Genomic DNA, 17,994 nt, shown 5'->3' on the forward strand with positions numbered 1-17,994 from the left:
TGGGATACAATACCAGAAATTAGTACAAAAAAGTTAAAACAAATTGCAAGAAATGTGAGAAATTGTTATGATTATATATTTATGCATTAAATTACGAGAAAATAACTTTGAAATTACCCTAAAATAATTGATTAAAAAACAAAACTATCAACGTTTCATTTTTGCCGTTATTTCCGTTTATTTTGAAACAGGTTTTCATACTTACTAAATGTTTAGACTGAAGAGAGTCCGGTCTTGTTCATTGAAGTGCAGCAGGACGGCAGCCCGCTCCTGTCTGTCTGTCTGTCTGTCTGTCTGTCTGTGAGCATGTTACCTGACGTGTTAAATAAATAGACAAACAGGACTGTAGGTGTCTGCCTGACACAGTGTTGCAGTGACACCGACATGCACACTCACACACGTGCCTACATCATTACCGTGCACGGTGCCCTCAGCAGGAAAAGCCTCGCATCACGATTAGAGGCCCCCGCGCATGCGTGCACGCTCAACGTTACCCAGGTAAACTCCACCATGGCGGCTAGAGGCCATGTGCAAGATCCCAACGACAGGAGGCTCAGACCGATATACGGTGAGGATTCAATGGGAAATTACACACGTGTGCCTGTTTCGAGGTTTGTTGGACGTTGTCGTTCCTTATCCAGCGGCACGTCTTCACAGTAGCTGCTGCTGGAGCCGGAGGGCAGCTCCGCGGCCCCTCCAGCCGCAGCCGCGGACTCTGCTGCCTGCAGCGCCCGGTGACAGCGCACCTTCACCGGCGTGCCGCTGAGCCAGGCACGGCACTAGTCCCAAGGCGGTGTGAAGAGACCAGTTAATCTCTGTGTTTAAACTGTACATACTCCTTGTTGTGTTCTTATGCTGATTAGTCCAGAGATTTGTCCGGTTAGGATTATTCCCAGACACAAAGTGCTGTCTCCTTTGCTAACGTTAGCTATTTGACAGCTAGCTACCTAGCTAGCCAGCTAGTTACGATTTGCAGTGTGTTGGCCTGACAGTATGCCAGGCATGCTGCAGCTGCATGTATGTGGAATCACAAAGTGGTATATTTCTGTTGGTTATGTCCCCTGGTTGTCATCTATTTAAGCTGGGAATATCCGTCTGTCGAGTGTGACAGGGTAGCTCAGTGTTACCCTGCTAGCTTACGGCTAACATGATGCTCATAACAGTTTAAGGACAATGCTTGTGGCTAACTTGGCTAAATGATGAGTGGTAGCTTACACCTAGCTAGCTCGCTCGGAGCTGTCATAGCCCATAGTTCTGCAAATGTACACAAGGGCTGGTGCGCTAACACTTACTAAATAGGGTTACAGATATTTTCATATTTGTAAGTGTTAAGTAAAAGTGCGAGGCTTTGCCCTTTCCTGTATGTATGACTTACCATGTATTTTCTGTCATAGCTTTGCACTGAGTGAACCTCCACCACCTTTCCCAGTCCTGATGTCCATTCTGTCACAGCCTTTACTGATTTCTAGAAAGGTTTTGTTGGTTTACGACAAGCTGTTTTGTTTTTTTTGTCGTTTTAACAGTGATGTTCAACAAAGTTTCACAGTTTGAACAGAGAGAATAGACATGACATAACCACAATGCACTGTCTAGCACAGTTAATTTTGGCACCCAGCTGTCCTCAAGAGCCTGGGCTCGAGAGTGTGTGTGTGTGTGTGTGTGTGTGTGTGTGTGTGTATGCACTCAATAGGCATTCAATAAGACATTCTTAGATACAGCTTTACACATTAATATGCATTTAGCTACAGTAGCTGATTAGGTGTACTCAGACATTAAAAACCTACTCTGTGTATACAGACAGATATTTTCATTTGTGTAATTGTACTGTCCCTTGTGATTTCACAGATTATCTTGATAATGGCAACAATAAAATGGCAATCCAGCAGGCGGATAAACTGCTGAAGAAGCATAAGGATCTGCACTGTGCCAAGGTATGTTGCTTAGGGACTATTCTCATCGAGAACCATACATTTTTCTGTATGTATACACATATATAAATACCTACCTAAAACATATTTAGCTGCTGTTCTGGTTGACAGCCAATTTGTGTTTTATCATTGGCTTTGTTGAAAAGAAAATGCTCCTCTTTCATCTGTCAGATGAAGTTCAAGTTTACTCTGATGCGACCTTGGCTGTAACATTCCTCACATACTGTCTGGAGTTATCGCAAATCCAAAGACAGTTAAGAGACAAATAGGTGTAACTGTGGGATGTGCCCAGGGCGCTACTGTATTGTTCAAGATCTTTCTCTAGTTATAAGGGTAATTGTAAGAATTAACACAATTTTAGAACTAGTTGGACATTTTTGTTTGTCTAAATATGTGTAATTCAGTATGGAGTTACAATACAAATCCCACAGAAAAACAACAGTCCCAGCTTTTGGGACAGGGTGTGATAAGAGGTTTAGAGATGAGTGTTCCCAGACAAACTCAAGTTGTGGTGTCTACAGTTTGCGCCAGTGTCCCAACAGATGTGCATAGTGACCTTGTACGAGATGCCGATAATGGAGGTAGAGACGTTAAAGAGAGTAGAGAGTAGAGACAGCTCATTTGTTAGGAAATGCCCAGAAGTCCCATTATCCACCAAACCGCAGTGATGCGTTCCTTTTGACCGCGGTAAGAAAAAATCCTTGCTGTCACAACCCTAGTCAGCGTTTACATCAGGCTGCAAAGGCAGCTTCAGAAACAGGTGAAAAGAGCAGCCAGTAGCTCTGACAGCAGCTGGGAATCAAAACATGGAAGTCTGCCTCATGACTAAGAGGAGAGCTTTATGTCCTATAACGGCATAGTTATAGGAGGAATCAGTAGTCATGCACTGTTTGCAGCTCTTGCTTAATTGTACTATTCAGTTAAATTTGGATTTAAGGGTGAACTTATTACACTTCGGTTTGTTCAATTTTGGTGTTTTAATAATTAATCTGGCCGCTTCAAACCTGAAGCATCAGGTTTCTGATAATCTGGTTTTAGTATTGTTGCTACAAATTAAAGCTGGGCAGTATATCAATATTACATTGATACTGTGATATGAGACTATACATCATCTGAGATTTCAAATATTGCACTATTTTGATGTGGCATGAGTGTTGTATTCTTCTGGCTTTAAAGGCTGCGTAACAGTAAAGGGATGCCATTTTTATATACATATAGACTGTTCTCAGTTCTATTGTTTGTCTTCTTCGTAATCATTCATGGTTATCATATTAATGACTTTTCATCAAAAACCTGCTGGGTATAAATATCTTATGAAAACACCAGTTGTCAACCCCACAGTATCTTCTCAATATCAATATCAAGGTATTTGATCAAAGATATTGTGATATTTGATTATGTACATGTCCTAGATCTATTGGCTTCTGAACCGTTAAATGGGCTTGAATCTATCGACATCAAGGCCAATTCATATTTCTGCATCAAAATGCCTTTGTAGCTGCATGTTTGGGTTCTGTGGCTGCTGTGTAGCCTTCAGGGACTCCATCTGTAGCTTACTCACACCTCTTCATGAATGTGATTGTGTAGGGCAATGCAAGACCACAAAAACTGTGACTGATCAATTAAACCACTTAGTACTTTGGACATTTGCAGCTGATTTCCACAGATAGTTCATTTTTAGAATGCATCATCCCCAAATTATATAGAGTGCCACATGCTACTAGATACTGTCACCGCTGTCGATAGCTCCTGCATAGCAACAGCGACAGTTGGACTCAGAGGTATAAACTCGCCTTTAGCTGTCCCTTAGTGAGGTTAGGTTTAAAGTTAACTCACCTTTTCAGGCACAACAGATTTTAAGTGAAGATACAACACAGTATAATTGAATGTAGTTCTAGGCCCGTAGTTATCAACCGTTTCAGGGTAGGATATCGGTCCTACTTTAGAAACAAAAGCATATGAGCATTCCTACGACACAAAAGCATTCATATCTCAGCCTATAAATAGGAGAGCTGCAGAGGTGCCCCAAACGGTTGAGAGTTACCACAGGACACTGCAGGGAGGTCGCAACTGCAAGCGCGAGAATTTAGGAAACAGGGAAGGTTGATAATATAATAATAAAGTTATCAGTAAAACAAAAACAGTGATTGGATTGAGCAGTCATTAATGTGACTGACCTTGTCCATGAAGCCATTTATCCATCTATTGGAAGGTCGTCTGCCCGCTGCACAAATGAATGTAATCGCTACAATTACGTTTTCTTGCAACTGAAATAAGTGACAGTAATTGAAAATGGATGATCTCAGATTAAATGGTGACTTAGATAGATAGTTAAATAATTTACTAACTAACAGGTAGATAAACTATGCACATAAACAGTCCCAACTATTATGTACGGCTGACAGTAGCTGTTAAGCTACTTTGACCAGAAATCCTCATTTTCCTCCACCAGCTCAGTGGATAGCATCAACTTTTGTTTGGTACTGTTGGCGTGTCTTGATCTCACACACTTGCATGTTGTTTTCATGTTGAGCGTGGGCAGAGTGGCTGACATGGTGTCTTCAGTACTCTCCTCCATTGTACTGTCCCTAATGGCTTTTTATTTTCAAAGCTTTTTTTTTGCATTTACAGTAATGTCATGAGTGCAGTTGTCATTTGGAGGAGCTCACCTGGTTCACTGTCTCTCCTCTGCTCTGCTGGGTGAGCAGCACACACACAGGGGGCTCAGCCCCGCCCTCAGAGAGCAGAGGAGAGAAACTCATGTGACCATAAATGACAGCAAAATACAGTCAAGACTGTTGATGTTGTTTTTGTTTTTGTTTTTCCAAATATATGCTCTCTTATTTCATTTTAGCTCAGTGTTGAGAGTCTCTGCTGTGTTTTGCTGTCATTTATGGTTGCACTAGTTTCTCTCCTGCCTCTCTCCTCTGCTCTTGTGCTTCTTGTAGCAGAGCAGAGGAGAGACAGTGAACCAGGTGAACTCAAACTCAAGTAAAAAGCCAATAAGAGTAATTTGGTCCGTGCAAAAGACGGACAGATGACACACCGCCAAATATGTGCATAACATTTGGTAATATTTATTATTCTCTGTTATAAGTTCATAATATTACCCTGAAATCTGACTTTATTTGTAGGTTCAGAGTAATACACTTTCTCACACAGACACACGCACAGAGGATTCCACCCCACAAAATGACACTCCATCCCTAATCTGAACAGTGACACCTCTTAGTCACTTAGTCAGCCTCTCAGTGACTCCATCTCTCTCTCCTCCCAGGTCCTAAAGGCCATCGGTCTGCAGAGAACCGGGAAGCAGGATGAAGCCTTCACTTTGGCCCAGGAAGTGGCCACCCTAGAGCCCACCGATGACAATTCGCTACAGGCTCTGACTATACTGTACAGAGAGATGCACCGCCGTAAGCACATACACACACACACACACACACACACACACACACACACACACACACACACAGCTGATCTGTAATATACTCTGGATGGATAATAAACCGCCCACTAAGGTGAAAGCCACTAGAAGTGGGTCAGCCGCCATATACGCCCAAACAAACAACAAGATGCGCAGCATATGCTTGAGGAAAATAAATAAATAAAAGGAGTGGGAAAACAGTCCATAGGTGATAGTAACAGAAGAAAGCTCAATGTTAATCTGCACTGATATGACATCATTTTAGGCTGCATAGATCGTCTGAAGGCTTGCTCAGACCTCAGAAAACCTAAAATCACTAAACTGCTCAAATTACACAACTCTACACAACTGAGTGCAGATGAATGAAACCATGATGCATGTGGGTTTTTTCCTAAACTTTCTTTATCTTCAGTAAATACAGCATTACAAATAAATTCAAATGAAGCATTGAAATAATTGATTAGATTTAGTGATAATAAAGCTATAATATAGCTGTTATAAAGTACTACAAAGTTGGTTGTACTAATATGATATCCCTGTGGCTTCACTTCTTCATTTATTACTTCATCAGCAGTCCTGATTTTATTACAGATCAGTCACACACACGTTCACACACAGTGTTTTGGAAGGCTGGTGACAGTATTGCAGCGAGTGTGTGTGTGTGTGTGTGTGTTCATTGGTATGTCTGTTGTTACAGCCGAGTTAGTAACCAAGCTGTATGAAGCTGCGGTGAAGAAGGTCCCTCTCAGTGAGGAGTATCACTCTCACCTCTTCATGGCTTATGCTCGTGTGGGGGAGTACAAGAAGATGCAGCAGGTGAGAGAGCACATGGCCGCACAAGCATATATATACATAAACATGCAAAAAAAAAAGTGATGCTGATGAGTGACAACATCTGTACCTTATTATTTTGTACATCTGTTCCCTTTTGTATAGGCGGGAATGGCCCTCTATAAAATTGTCCCCAAGAATCCTTACTATTTCTGGTCTGTCATGAGTCTGGTGATGCAGGTATGGGTGGGCTTTTGCCGCATGATTCTTGTCTGCATGCATTTATTCTCATTCCGGCAATATTGTTGTCATGAAGACGTGCTTGAGTAATGCATAGACTTTTTTTTGGTGTTTACATTTGTTTTAGGCCATCTCAGCACAGGATGAAAAGCTGGCCCAGACCATGTACCTGCCTCTGGCAGAGCGCATGGTCGAGAAAATGGTCAGGGAAGAAAAGATCGAAGCAGAGGCAGAGGTAAGGAGTCCGGATAACTATCAGATCCTGTTTTAAATTCACTTATAGAGCTCTTAAAGATATGTTTTTTTTTTTTTTTAGTGAACTGTTTAGGCTTGTCTGTTTGCTTGTTTGTTTGTTTTCCCCCTGTTGAAAAGTTTAATCATACCAACTATACCCTACGATAGGACTACAGTTTTCAAATGCGAAATTGGTCTTGTGTTGCAGTCTACCTGGCTTTAAAAAGGTGTCAGAAAGTTTTAAGTATAATTTGATGAATCTCAAGAGAGCTAAAATCATGTTGCTGCCACTTGGTGCCAGTAGGCTTAATATTAATCACATTCCTTCTAACATTCATATTTGTTCCTGGTTTTGTATGTGTTACTGTAGGTACAACTGTATTTTATGATCCTGGAACGCCTGGGAAAATGTGTAGAGGCCCTCGACGTGATTAGAGGTCCACTTGGGGGTAGGTGTGTGTGTGTGTGTGTGTGTGTGTGTGCTTCCCATGAATCCTGGAAAAGTTGAAATTTATAGATTGGTTTTCCAGTCATGGAAAACACCTGGAAAATTGGAAAACTGACAAGATGTCCTGGAAATACTAGTGAGATCCTGAAAAATTAGAAAGTTTGAGATTGTGATTTTTGTTAGCACATTGTATTTTTGTGCATGGTGTTGTAAAAGAGGGTGTTGAGAGCTCAAACTGTTTGTAAACACACACAGTTGTACTGGGTTCATGATAAGTAATTGGCGAAAAGCTGCATTGAATGAGCTTTTTCCGTCACCGCAGTGCTGATTGCAGTGACAGAGGCGCTCACATCACTGATCTGAAACTTGGATATGTTTATCTGCAGAATGTGGGTTTCAGAGAAGCTTTGAATGAAGTTGAAGCAAATAAGTAAATAACAGGTTGACTGTAAATTGCATAGTGGAAAGAAGACCCATAGTGATGCCTCTCACATTGCAAGGGGTCATTTTACTGTTAAAAATATCTATATTGCTTAATGTAGCTAAAATGTTTTTAAACGTAAAAATGTTGTACAACACACGATGTGTTGACAACATGTAATTTGAGATGTCAGTTTTACACAGTTTTGAGCTATGTGGCCACTTTGCCCATTTGAATGATACTGGGATGTGACCTGTGAGCAACAGCTAATGCACACAAGTCATTAAATATTTTTGTAAAGTCCTGGACAATGATTTCCGTAAGAGTGTGAACCCTACTGTGTGTGTGATTTGTATTTTTTTTTCTACTTTTGAGGTCCTCACAAGGATAGAAAGATTGCAAAAATTCTTCAAATGATTTTTTTTGTTTATGAGTTTGGAGTATTTACATTAACCACAGTCAAGGATGGGGATGAATGTCATCAATGGAAAGTCCACATAAGTATTATACAAATCTGTATAGGTATTAACATGCAGTATGTATAACTGTTCTGAGATATTTCTGTGGATTTTGTAATTTCTGGTGTGTGGAAGAGAAATTCTCATTCCTCCCCACTGTGTGTGTGTGTGTGTGTGTGTGTGTCTTCCCACAGAGAAACTGACCAGTGAGTTACAGAGCAGAGAGAACAAGTGTATGATGCTCTACCAGAGGCTACAGCGCTGGCCAGAGTGCAACTCCTTGGCCCACAAGCTGCTACTCAAAAAGTGAGCTTGAGTTTCACATCTGTCTTACAAGATGCTACTCAGACCGTCCCCGTGCCGTCATCATTTACAGCCCCTGATGCACCAAGCTGATGGCTGGCGGTTGGCTGTCAGTCCTCTTTGGGCCTGCTGTGTCCAGAGATCAGTGATATTGCGACAATGGCACTGGGTTAATTATGTGCAGTGTGTCAGATAAAAAAAGAGACCAACACAACGGCTGTGTAATGGTCCACTATACTATAAGCATTATAAAAAGTTAAAATATTTTAACTGACGGGATTTACCACCTAATATTATGTGGTAGGCGACATCACAGAACAGAAATTACGGTGGATTTGATCAATGACCAGTTGATTAATTTAGGTGCAGTAACAGTGAAATTATGAATGACCAGCGACATAAGTCCAAGGAGATATAAACACTTCAGTTTGCTATGTCAATGTAGTATAACATTATAGCCATATGTATTATGAGTTTTATTGGATATTATTTTATAAAACAAACACAAAACAATTTTGTACAGTAGAATTTTTATTCCTGCAAACTATAGATCACCATAGCAACCCACTGTCCTCAAGTGTTTGTTGCCATCCTGCTGGCTCCATCATGCTGTTTGTTTTTCCATGCCGTATTGCCAACTGCCATTTGCCTTTTCCCTAAAAGGAAAAAAAAAGGTTTCCAATACCGATTTTGTGGTTGATTATCATGGCACCGATCAACGCTTTGAAGCGTTCGGGTCAGCCCTACTAACAGATAAGACGAGTTGTGATAAACAAACTCTGTTGCACAAGCAAAACACTGATGGTTGGGGTTGACAACGCCAGAGCCAGTTGGAAGTTGTCAGATATTTGCATGATTTGTATAAAGAAACCAGAGAATGGCGTGAAAATGAAGGGTGAACACTGATGTTTGTTTGTTTTTTTTTTTTTTATGTTCAAGTCAAAAAGTAGGAGGAAGCCCGATGAAGCAGTTTACAAAACTTATTGTTTGCTACATTGCCTTTTACTACATTTATTTATTATTATTTTATTTATTAAGTTTACTAATTTTATTTACTAAATAGTGCTTTGTTGGTGTATGGTTAGACTTATAGACATTTTTGATTTTGCTGTGCTTGACTAGCGCCCAAGAAATTGTATGGCTGTGCTGGAGACATCTATATTTTTAGTATTTTTTTTTCTCCATAATCCAGAGACTTCCATTTTACTTTTGCCTCATGCTGGTATGGAGTGTTATTTTCTTTCTGAATTTGCATGCCTGTCAACCATCAGGTGTAGTCTGTGTTGTGTGTTTTTAGCAGGAGACATGATGCGATGCAGAGTGATCTGACCGTCTGCCTTTGTTGGTGCTCCTTCTTTGAAGTCAGCCTCATTTATCCCAGGGTTAACACTTGTCTCTCTTTCCAGCCCTGATGATTGGCAGTTCTATCCCTGCTACTTCGACTCTCTCTTCCACCTGATGGACGATTCATGGACCCCGCCAGAGGAAGGAGAGCAGTAAGTACAGGGGGCTCATTTTGAGTCAGATGTTGGTGTGTGTCCACTAAGTTCATGTCACCGGTCCAACATTTGGACTTAATGTCCAGTAGGGTCTCCCTATGCATATTTGAAACCTGTCTCCCTACAGCGATGGCTAAATCTATATTTGTGTTGGTCGATTAGCATTTTATTTGAATGTCCTTCTCTTTGTGTTTCCTTCTCTCTCCAGCTGTGTAGAGGGTTCAGTACATTATACTGTGGCTGAAGTGGTCAGGTTCGTAGAAGAGAGAATTAAAGGGGAGGACAGCAAAGAGTCTCGTCCACTCAGAGGCCCCTACCTAGCCCGCCTGGAATTAATACACAGACTAAGAGAGAAGGGCTGTCCCGAAGAAAGCCAACTAGGTAAAATCTCAGATTGTAAAACATTTATACACCCTTGTTCTGTGAAGGGCCTCGCATTTGACCGTCGGTAATTTGGTTTTAAACAGGTGAGCCCTTAGAGTTAATGCTGCAGTTCTTTGGGAAGTTCGGAGACAAACCTTGCTGCATCACAGACCTAAAATTATACCTACACCTGCTCTCACCTGACCAGCACATTCAGGTAAAACATCCACCAGTTTTGTTGCACTGTTTTTGAGGTCCCCCGTGTGAGCTGAAGTTGTGATATCTTTTTTTTTTCTTTCCTTTCTGCTCATGTTTTAGTTCATAAACCGACTAGGTGAAGCAGTTCCACTGGGGGAAGGAGGAGAGGAGGGATTTGCTTTTCCGGAGGATACCAAAGCGCTACAAAGGCATTTGTGTGTGTGTCAGCTGAGCCGTGCACTCGGACTGCATCACGCTCTCGATACGGATGGAAAGCTGCGGCTTATCACAGAGCTCAAAGCTCACTATCATCATGGGCTCCAGTTTGGTAAGAGCATTGGTGTTTGCTTTCGTAGACCCTTTTTTAATACTTGGCTTTCTGGGCAGTCAGATTATCATCATATAGAGTGAAGGCATAAAATACAGGTGCAGTGTTTCCCCTAGAAATCTGGCTTTGGTGAGGGGGGATGTGCGCGGGCGATGCGTGCACATGAAAGTTTTGGGGGTACACAAACATTTTGGAGGGTGGGGACAATATTAATAAGTTTCTCAATATTCTTCAGATTCTTCAGATTTGTATTTATTTACTGAAATTATATAAATTAGATTAATAACCAACCTCATTGTATTTAGTTTATTTGATAAAAACACGGTCTAGACATGTTCTGTAGAAACATGACGTTAAATTATTTCTGTTGTGATTTTATTTATTTTTTAATTTAAAAATGAATTCCAGTCACCAAACCAGACACATGACCACACTAATAGCAAAGTGTAAATGTGCTGCACCTCCATAGAGCAACTGTTGAAACTGAAATCAAATTTCATGCTTGGTCCTAACTCTATATGAGTCATATTTCCAAAAACAATGCACATCAAGTACTGAAGTATTTAAGCACTTAAGTACTGTGATTCTGCATGTATCACAATTCTATGTCACAGTTTATTGTCATTTTGTTTTTTGAATTATATCCATCCAGGAATTTTTAAAAAATCCATTTAAAATTTTAATTTAAAAAAGAAGAATCACAGTTCTTAAGTGAATTGATTCCTCTGCCCCAACCCCGATCAGATATGCGTTTTGTAAATGTGATCCACCAAAATCATATGTAGACTCGAGGGCCTTGTTGTAAATGCTTAGCTAAGCTTTTACAGTGAATAATGACTGTTTTTTCCCCCTTCAATAGGGAAGACGTCTCTGAAGACGGAGCTGCAGTTTTCTGACATGTATTGTCTCATGGCAGCTCACGTATATATCGACCTATGGAAAGAGAACGGTGAGTCAGTATTTTTCTTTCCTAATCACTGTCTGTTTTTGTGATAATGTGTGTAAAAGTGGGGTGTTGTATGTCGTAGGAGACGAGAACATGGTGTTGCAGTGTTTGGGTCTCCTCCAGGAGGGTCTGTCCCACAGCCCCTCCAACGCCCAGTTCAAGCTGCTGCTGCTGCTCCTCTACTGTCACCTGGGAGCCTTCGAGCCTGTCGTGGATCTCTACTCCAGCTTGGACGCCAAGCATGTACAGCATGACACCATAGGGTCAGTGCAAATCAGCAGAATCCTCTATTTAAACCACATCTCTAACAATTGATTTAAGAGCGTAAATATGCCCTCTCTTATCTTTAGGTATCTGTTAACACGTTATGCTGAGTCATTGGGTCAGTTTGCTGCTGCCTCGCAGTCCTGTAATTTCTCCCTCAGGTTTTTCCACTCTAACCAGAAAGATGTAAGTCTATCCCACTTCAAGATGTAATTTCAAGTAGATTAGAGCCTTTTAAAGGTGAGGTGCACATGCTTGACTTGATTTGACTCTTTTTTTTTTTTCTCCCCTTGTCCTTTTGCCAGACCTCAGAGTATATCATCCAGGCATATAAGTATGGAGCATTTGAAAAAATCCCAGAGTTCATTGCTCTCAGGAGCAGGTTGAACCAATCGCTGCACTTTGCCCAGGTCCGCACGGAGAGGATGCTGCTGGACCTATTCCTGGAGGCCGACATGTGAGAACACACACTCACACCGACACATAAATAGGGTGTCTGTGGTCCTTAAAGTGTCTTAAATTCAACCCCATAAATATTAGTTCTTAAATAGTCACAATTTTGAATTCATTACCTCTTAATTTCTTCATCAGAGTCAGTACTAATAATGTTACAAAACTCTTAATCTACTGAACATAGCACTGCCTTTATATTGACTTGCTACGCCTAACCTCTTGGAAAAACAGCTATTGAATATTAACCCAGCACAGTTTATACTTACCTGTGATATCAGTGTGACAGGTAAGTATAACTAGTGAGAAATTCAACAAAATTTTTTTACATACTTTTTCCAAGTTTTGTAGAAAAACGTAATGGTTGGATGTATTACAGTACCACCTATAACAATTCATTGAATCATCTAGTTAATGTTCCCATTTAAAACTTATCTCTGTTTCGGACCAAATATATTGCACCTGACTTTATACTTCACCTGCAATGCTTATTTAAATAGGGAAAAAGATTATTTGTCCAAAAAACAGTCTTACATTTAGGCCTAAGCATTCAAAACAACTCTCTGATTCCTGTAGACACCCTGATAAAGTTAATTTCTTAACTTTGTGTTTTGCCATTTGTTTTCTCCAGTGTGCTGAGTCTGGAGGAGAGTGTGAAGGCCATGGGACTGTCTCCAGAGGAGGATGACATTCCCTGGGATAGCATAAGGGACAACAGAGACTTGACTGTCTTTACCAGCTGGGACCCCAAGGACAGGTGAGCATTTTTATAGCTTTTCTGTGTTCTGTTGTTTATTGACATGCTGTTATGTTAAGTTATCTACAGTATGTGTGTGCTTGCTCCTCTCCCAGACATTTGACTGAGGAGCACAGGCGCCTGTCTCTAGAGGAGGAATCTGTTTGGCTGAGGATACGTTCTCTAACACTTCGCCTGCTTGCCTCATTGGCCCTGCTGGGACACACTCCCTCGCAACAAAACTCTGAGATGGCCAATGAAAATGGTGTAGGAGACAAGTCGTCCATCCTCAGCAGCCTGCTCTCCCAGCTCGACCAGACTTTACAGACAGCAGCTCAGATAGCAGAAAAACACACACAAGTAGGTTTTCCAGAAATCTCCTCTCCATGTTGTCAATAAATAAGCGTCTCTTATCTTTTGTAAAGCGCATTTGAATGACAGTGAATGCACATGCGCTGATTATATACAAAATCTAAAATGATGCTATTGTTGCAATGCAGTATCCATTCCTGGGACCCCCCTCCACTCGCCTGGCCCCAGCCCTGTCCAGTGGCAGCTGTCAGTGCCAGGTTGCTGCCCTCCAGCTCTCTGTCCATCTGCAGGAGCTGGAGACTCTCGGACTCGGTGAGAAGCAGAGATGGAAATAACGTGAAATCGTGATTATATTACCTCAATTTGCTTTATATCTTTTATGGAACTAATCCATCCTTTTTTTGTGTGTTTGTTTTTGTTTTGTTTCTTTCTTTCCAGATGAGTCATCAGAGCTTCAAACCCAGATCTGTAACGGTTTCAAATCATTAGTAGTACAGCTTCAAGGTAAGTTACCAGCTTGATTTTTTTCTTTTCTTTCCAACAAAGTCAGCAAAACCAAAATTAACAGCCTTATATTTTTTCTCCTCTCTCTGTATACCCAGAAATACTGAATAAATGCAAAGGAGATTTATTGGAAATGAAGGACAGCAGATTAAAAACATGGCCTTCCTTATTAGAAATCCACGTCTTCTTTGTTGAGGTGAGACTCCTGTGCTTGCTTTCACACATAGGGGGATGCGTGTGACTTAAAGTGATAGTTCAGATTCTTACCTATATAGTGGTGTTTCCTTCTCCATGTGATTGTAAAACAAACATCTTTTCCAAAATGTCAGAACTATTTTCTGCTGTAGCACTGCCATTGTGTCACTATGCAGCCCCATTTTCAACCTACAGTGTGATATAACCGCAGCGCCACGTTGGAAAACAAATCTGCCGTTTTGGAAACCAGCTGGCTGTAAAGAACAGTCAAAGTGAAACCAAAACAAATGTGATGTTGTGCATCCTTTAAAACATTTTTCCTCAGTCGGTATCTACTTAGTTCATTTTGGAGCTGTGCTCTCATTCTCATGACAGGGAAGGAGTTCATGCATTAAATGTGGTGGATGGATTACACTCACACAGACCAAGAAATACCACTATATAAGTACATCTCAAACTTTCACTTTTAGGGCACTGATTTGTGTTTCTGACCACTTCTGGTGTTCCTGCACCAGCTGTTGTAAAACTGATAGAAAGCTGTGATGTTGTTGTCCTCGACAGACGGTTTGCATAGTGTTCTGGATGGCTAGTTACTGTGCCAAGGTTCTTCGACCACTCAAGGCGAGTCTTCAGAAGAAGAAAAAGAAGAAAAAGGACACAAACACAGCGCTGGTACAATTCATCTTGTTTTCAGTCTTCTTACATATCCTTGATTGATAGATTGATTGAAATGTTCTGTATATGTGTCCTTGATCTTACACCCGTATTACTCATAACTCACCGCATTTCTTTCTTCTCCCGTCCAGCCAGCGGTGGTGTGTGGGTTCCAGGAGTTCACTGGGAGCTTGCAGGAGCTGCTTGCCCAGGCTTTGGAGCATATAAAGGGGCAAGAGACTGGCATGACGGCCCTTAAACTGGCCAGTTTCACCTTGGAGGGACACACACAGGTGGGTGTGCGTACGCATGTACATTGTCTCTTTTATCACCCTGAAAAAGTCCCCTGCCCTCATTTTTTTGTGTTTTTATTTTTATTTAGGAGGAAGGGTCGTTTATCAAGGCTGCTATGGACAAGGTGCAAAGCAGTTACCTGCGCTCGCTACAAGAGGTGGGAGATCTGCTGAAGAAGAGAGCAGAAACTCTAAAGAACCTCAAGATCTGAACTCCATCACACACCCCCAAAACAAGATTACTGTTCTCCCACTATCACCCTCCAACGCCGTACAGCACCATCTTACCGTCAGCCCACCAGCTAATCTACACAAGGCCTACTTTCCCTGAACCCCCACCCCGATTTTTCACCTACTTCCTTTTTTTTTCTCCATATTTTTCTTTAGGTTTGTTGAGCCTACCGTCTGAATATTCTTTTTTCTTTCACTCCCTTACATACACAGACACACACACACAAACACAAACACACAAAGACATACGCACACCTCTGGAACATTCACAACTCTTATAGCACATAACCTTGTAAGTTAGTCGTGAATTTATACAGCAATTATAAGTGAAAATGAGGAAAAAGACATGCTCCATAAAAAAAATAAGAGCATTTTAGAAAATGAAAAAGCAGTTTTAGATTAACTACTCTAATAAATTATTGTACATAGTCTGCAGATTAAAGATCTTCAACTACCACAAACTCCTTGACTGAATGAGAATATACAGTAAATACATAATAAACCACTATTCTTTTTTTGTCAGTTGTTTCCCCTTTATTGTTTCCCTTTATTGTTTTCTGTTGATTCCCAGAGCGATCTTCAGTTCCTCTAGCAAAGTAACCCCAAAGGGTCCAGACACATTGAAGTTGCAACTATTAAAAAGGAAAGTTCTGCTTTTGAGCATGCTGCTTTTCCAGCTGTATCTATCCTGCAAGTGCAAGCAGGCAAAGTTTTGCATCATATTTCCAAATTTGCAGGAATGTATACCGATGCACTCTATGGAAATATGGACACCCGGCACAGAGCAAACAGTAGAAGGCCTTAGAACTGAACTTTCCCATTCATTTTTTTTGTTTTGTTTTGTTTTCTTCTTTGATTGTCTTTTTTTTTTTTTTTTTTTGCTTTGTCTATCTTGTGTGTTGCGTTGGTACTGAAAATGGAACCACCTCTGTAGTTGAAGTATTATTATAGAGCAAGGAAGGGATAAGCTACATCAACAAGATTTTTTTTTAAAAGGTCAATTTGTGTCTTGGCTCTTGGCTTTTACACTGAACAGTGTTTTTTTTTTTTTTTAACATCCTGTTGTGGAATTGGACATCGTCATAGTTCCAGCACAACAGAAATCAGTTATGGGTCAAACAGACAGAATCTTTTATAAATCTAGTTATTTTTCAACGTCTGATTAAATAAATGTAATCATTTATGCAGTCATGTAGAATTATGTTATAATCGATGTTTCCCCACTCAAACCATGAGTTTGTGGTGGCTATGCGATCATGGCATCACTATGAGACCACTTGATTTTAGTCGAACAACTTACAGAGCAGACACAATCAACATTTTCATGAATATTCGTGTTGATACCGAACACCCTCTGAATCTAATGCCACTGAGAATGTGGAACATAAGTTGGGCCAAAAGTGCCTGTGTCCCTTTTACAGACCAGAATAACTGAGAGGATTTTGTCTACTTTGACCCAAATCTGATTACACTCTAGAGAGACACTTGTTTTCTGCAAAAAAAAAACAAACAAACAAAAAAAAAAGCATTTCTTCTGTCGAATATTTCATCCAGAAAAGAATCTTTTACAGTTTAATTTGTCACAGCTTAGACCCAGAGAGGTGCGTTTCATAAATAATTAAACATTGGACCTAACTGTAAATAAATGTTAATGCAACCTTTGAAAGTACCGTGTGCAAGGACATTAGTTGAATGTGTGTTTTGAAAGCAGCTGCAGTAGATATGAGATTTGTCCTGTATTAATGTTTTTCTTTCCTTTTTTTTTTTATTTGTCATTCCCAACTTAGGCACCCACCTCATTTTCTTAAACCAATGATTTCTCCATCGTCCCTCCATCTTCTCGGTTCATATACAAAATGTATATCAAAGCCCTTTTTCTGTTTTGTTGAATCATTTCTGACTGTTTGAAATCAGAAACAAACAAACAAAAAAATAGATGTAACCCATGAGAGATCACCAACAGTTAACAAGCAGACTGTAACATTGTTTACAATTTCTAATACCATCGAGGAGCACTGACAGCTGTGTGACTATTGCCACTGCAGGTAATGTGCAGTTCGGTTTGTTTGGGTTTACGATTCTTGTTTTTATGAAGAAACCGAAGAGCAGCGAGGAAAAAACTGTGAGCCAGTGGTGATTGCCCCGCCCCCCTCCATCCCTCCCCTCCTTGTTTCTCTTGTATATGCATACAGACACACAGACACACACACACCTCTACAAATAAATGCCTTTCACAGACTCATGCCCAACTGCTTGAGAGGAGCGCGGCTGGAGAGATGTTTGTGATCCGACTAGATGTTTTTTTTGTTGAGGCTCAGAATAATGGTTGACAATCTGGAGTGTCATCTCACCTTCTCCTTCTTTTGTTAGAAAATGGAAAACAGAAACACTGGAATGTCAAAGCTTTTTTTAAATAAAATGAGTAAATAAAAGATTAAGTTTGTCATATGTCTTTACCTGTCTTGGACGCTAAACTAGACATGATCAAGGATTTAATACCTGCATTCGGATGGAACTTATTGTTATGTCCAGAATTAAACACACAACAAAATGAAGTTTTAGGCTGCTGAATCCAAATGGCCTCTGCAGCACATGAACATGTTAACCCTTAAAACATGTTCGACTACCGAATGTTGCTTTAAGAGTAATGAATTATTGAATTCACCCTTAATAACCCTCATCAGTTTTGTCTATAGGGCATAGACCTGCTATAAGCATTTAACCAGCATCTTCTGCATCTTCATGACTTTTTCTGTTTTTACAAGAACTGCCTCTAAACATGTTTCTGAAC

The 17,994-nt window shown here is 40.6% G+C and overlaps 1 protein-coding gene across 1 annotated transcript; it reads left to right on the plus strand.

Moving 5' to 3' along the window:
* The first annotated feature begins 419 nt into the window (after positions 1-419).
* naa25 (N-alpha-acetyltransferase 25, NatB auxiliary subunit) lies at positions 420-17,632 on the plus strand. Its single transcript, XM_030065337.1, has 24 exons — positions 420-568; positions 1,846-1,931; positions 5,206-5,344; positions 6,053-6,171; positions 6,292-6,366; positions 6,494-6,601; positions 6,971-7,049; positions 8,122-8,233; positions 9,637-9,726; positions 9,938-10,110; positions 10,197-10,309; positions 10,411-10,618; positions 11,478-11,567; positions 11,647-11,827; positions 11,915-12,014; positions 12,134-12,285; positions 12,910-13,035; positions 13,131-13,374; positions 13,515-13,638; positions 13,765-13,830; positions 13,929-14,026; positions 14,587-14,697; positions 14,832-14,972; positions 15,062-17,632. The coding sequence occupies exons 1-24, from the start codon at positions 511-513 to the stop codon at positions 15,182-15,184; spliced, it is 2,916 nt and encodes a 971-aa protein (XP_029921197.1). The 5' UTR covers positions 420-510; the 3' UTR covers positions 15,185-17,632.
* Positions 17,633-17,994: the final 362 nt, after the last annotated feature.

Source organism: Myripristis murdjan, chromosome 12 (genome assembly GCF_902150065.1).
Source record: "Myripristis murdjan chromosome 12, fMyrMur1.1, whole genome shotgun sequence".
NCBI classification, from domain to species: Eukaryota; Metazoa; Chordata; class Actinopteri; order Holocentriformes; family Holocentridae; genus Myripristis; species Myripristis murdjan.

Excerpts from the sequence above, each read along its gene's own strand:
- naa25 (XM_030065337.1), top strand. The coding sequence starts at position 511 with ATGGCGGCTAGAGGCCATGTGCAAGATCCCAACGACAGGAGGCTCAGA. Across the intron at positions 9,727-9,937 it reads CCGCCAGAGGAAGGAGAGCA|CTGTGTAGAGGGTTCAGTAC; the intron begins GTAAGTACAGGG and ends TTCTCTCTCCAG. Across the intron at positions 13,375-13,514 it reads TAGCAGAAAAACACACACAA|TATCCATTCCTGGGACCCCC; the intron begins GTAGGTTTTCCA and ends GTTGCAATGCAG.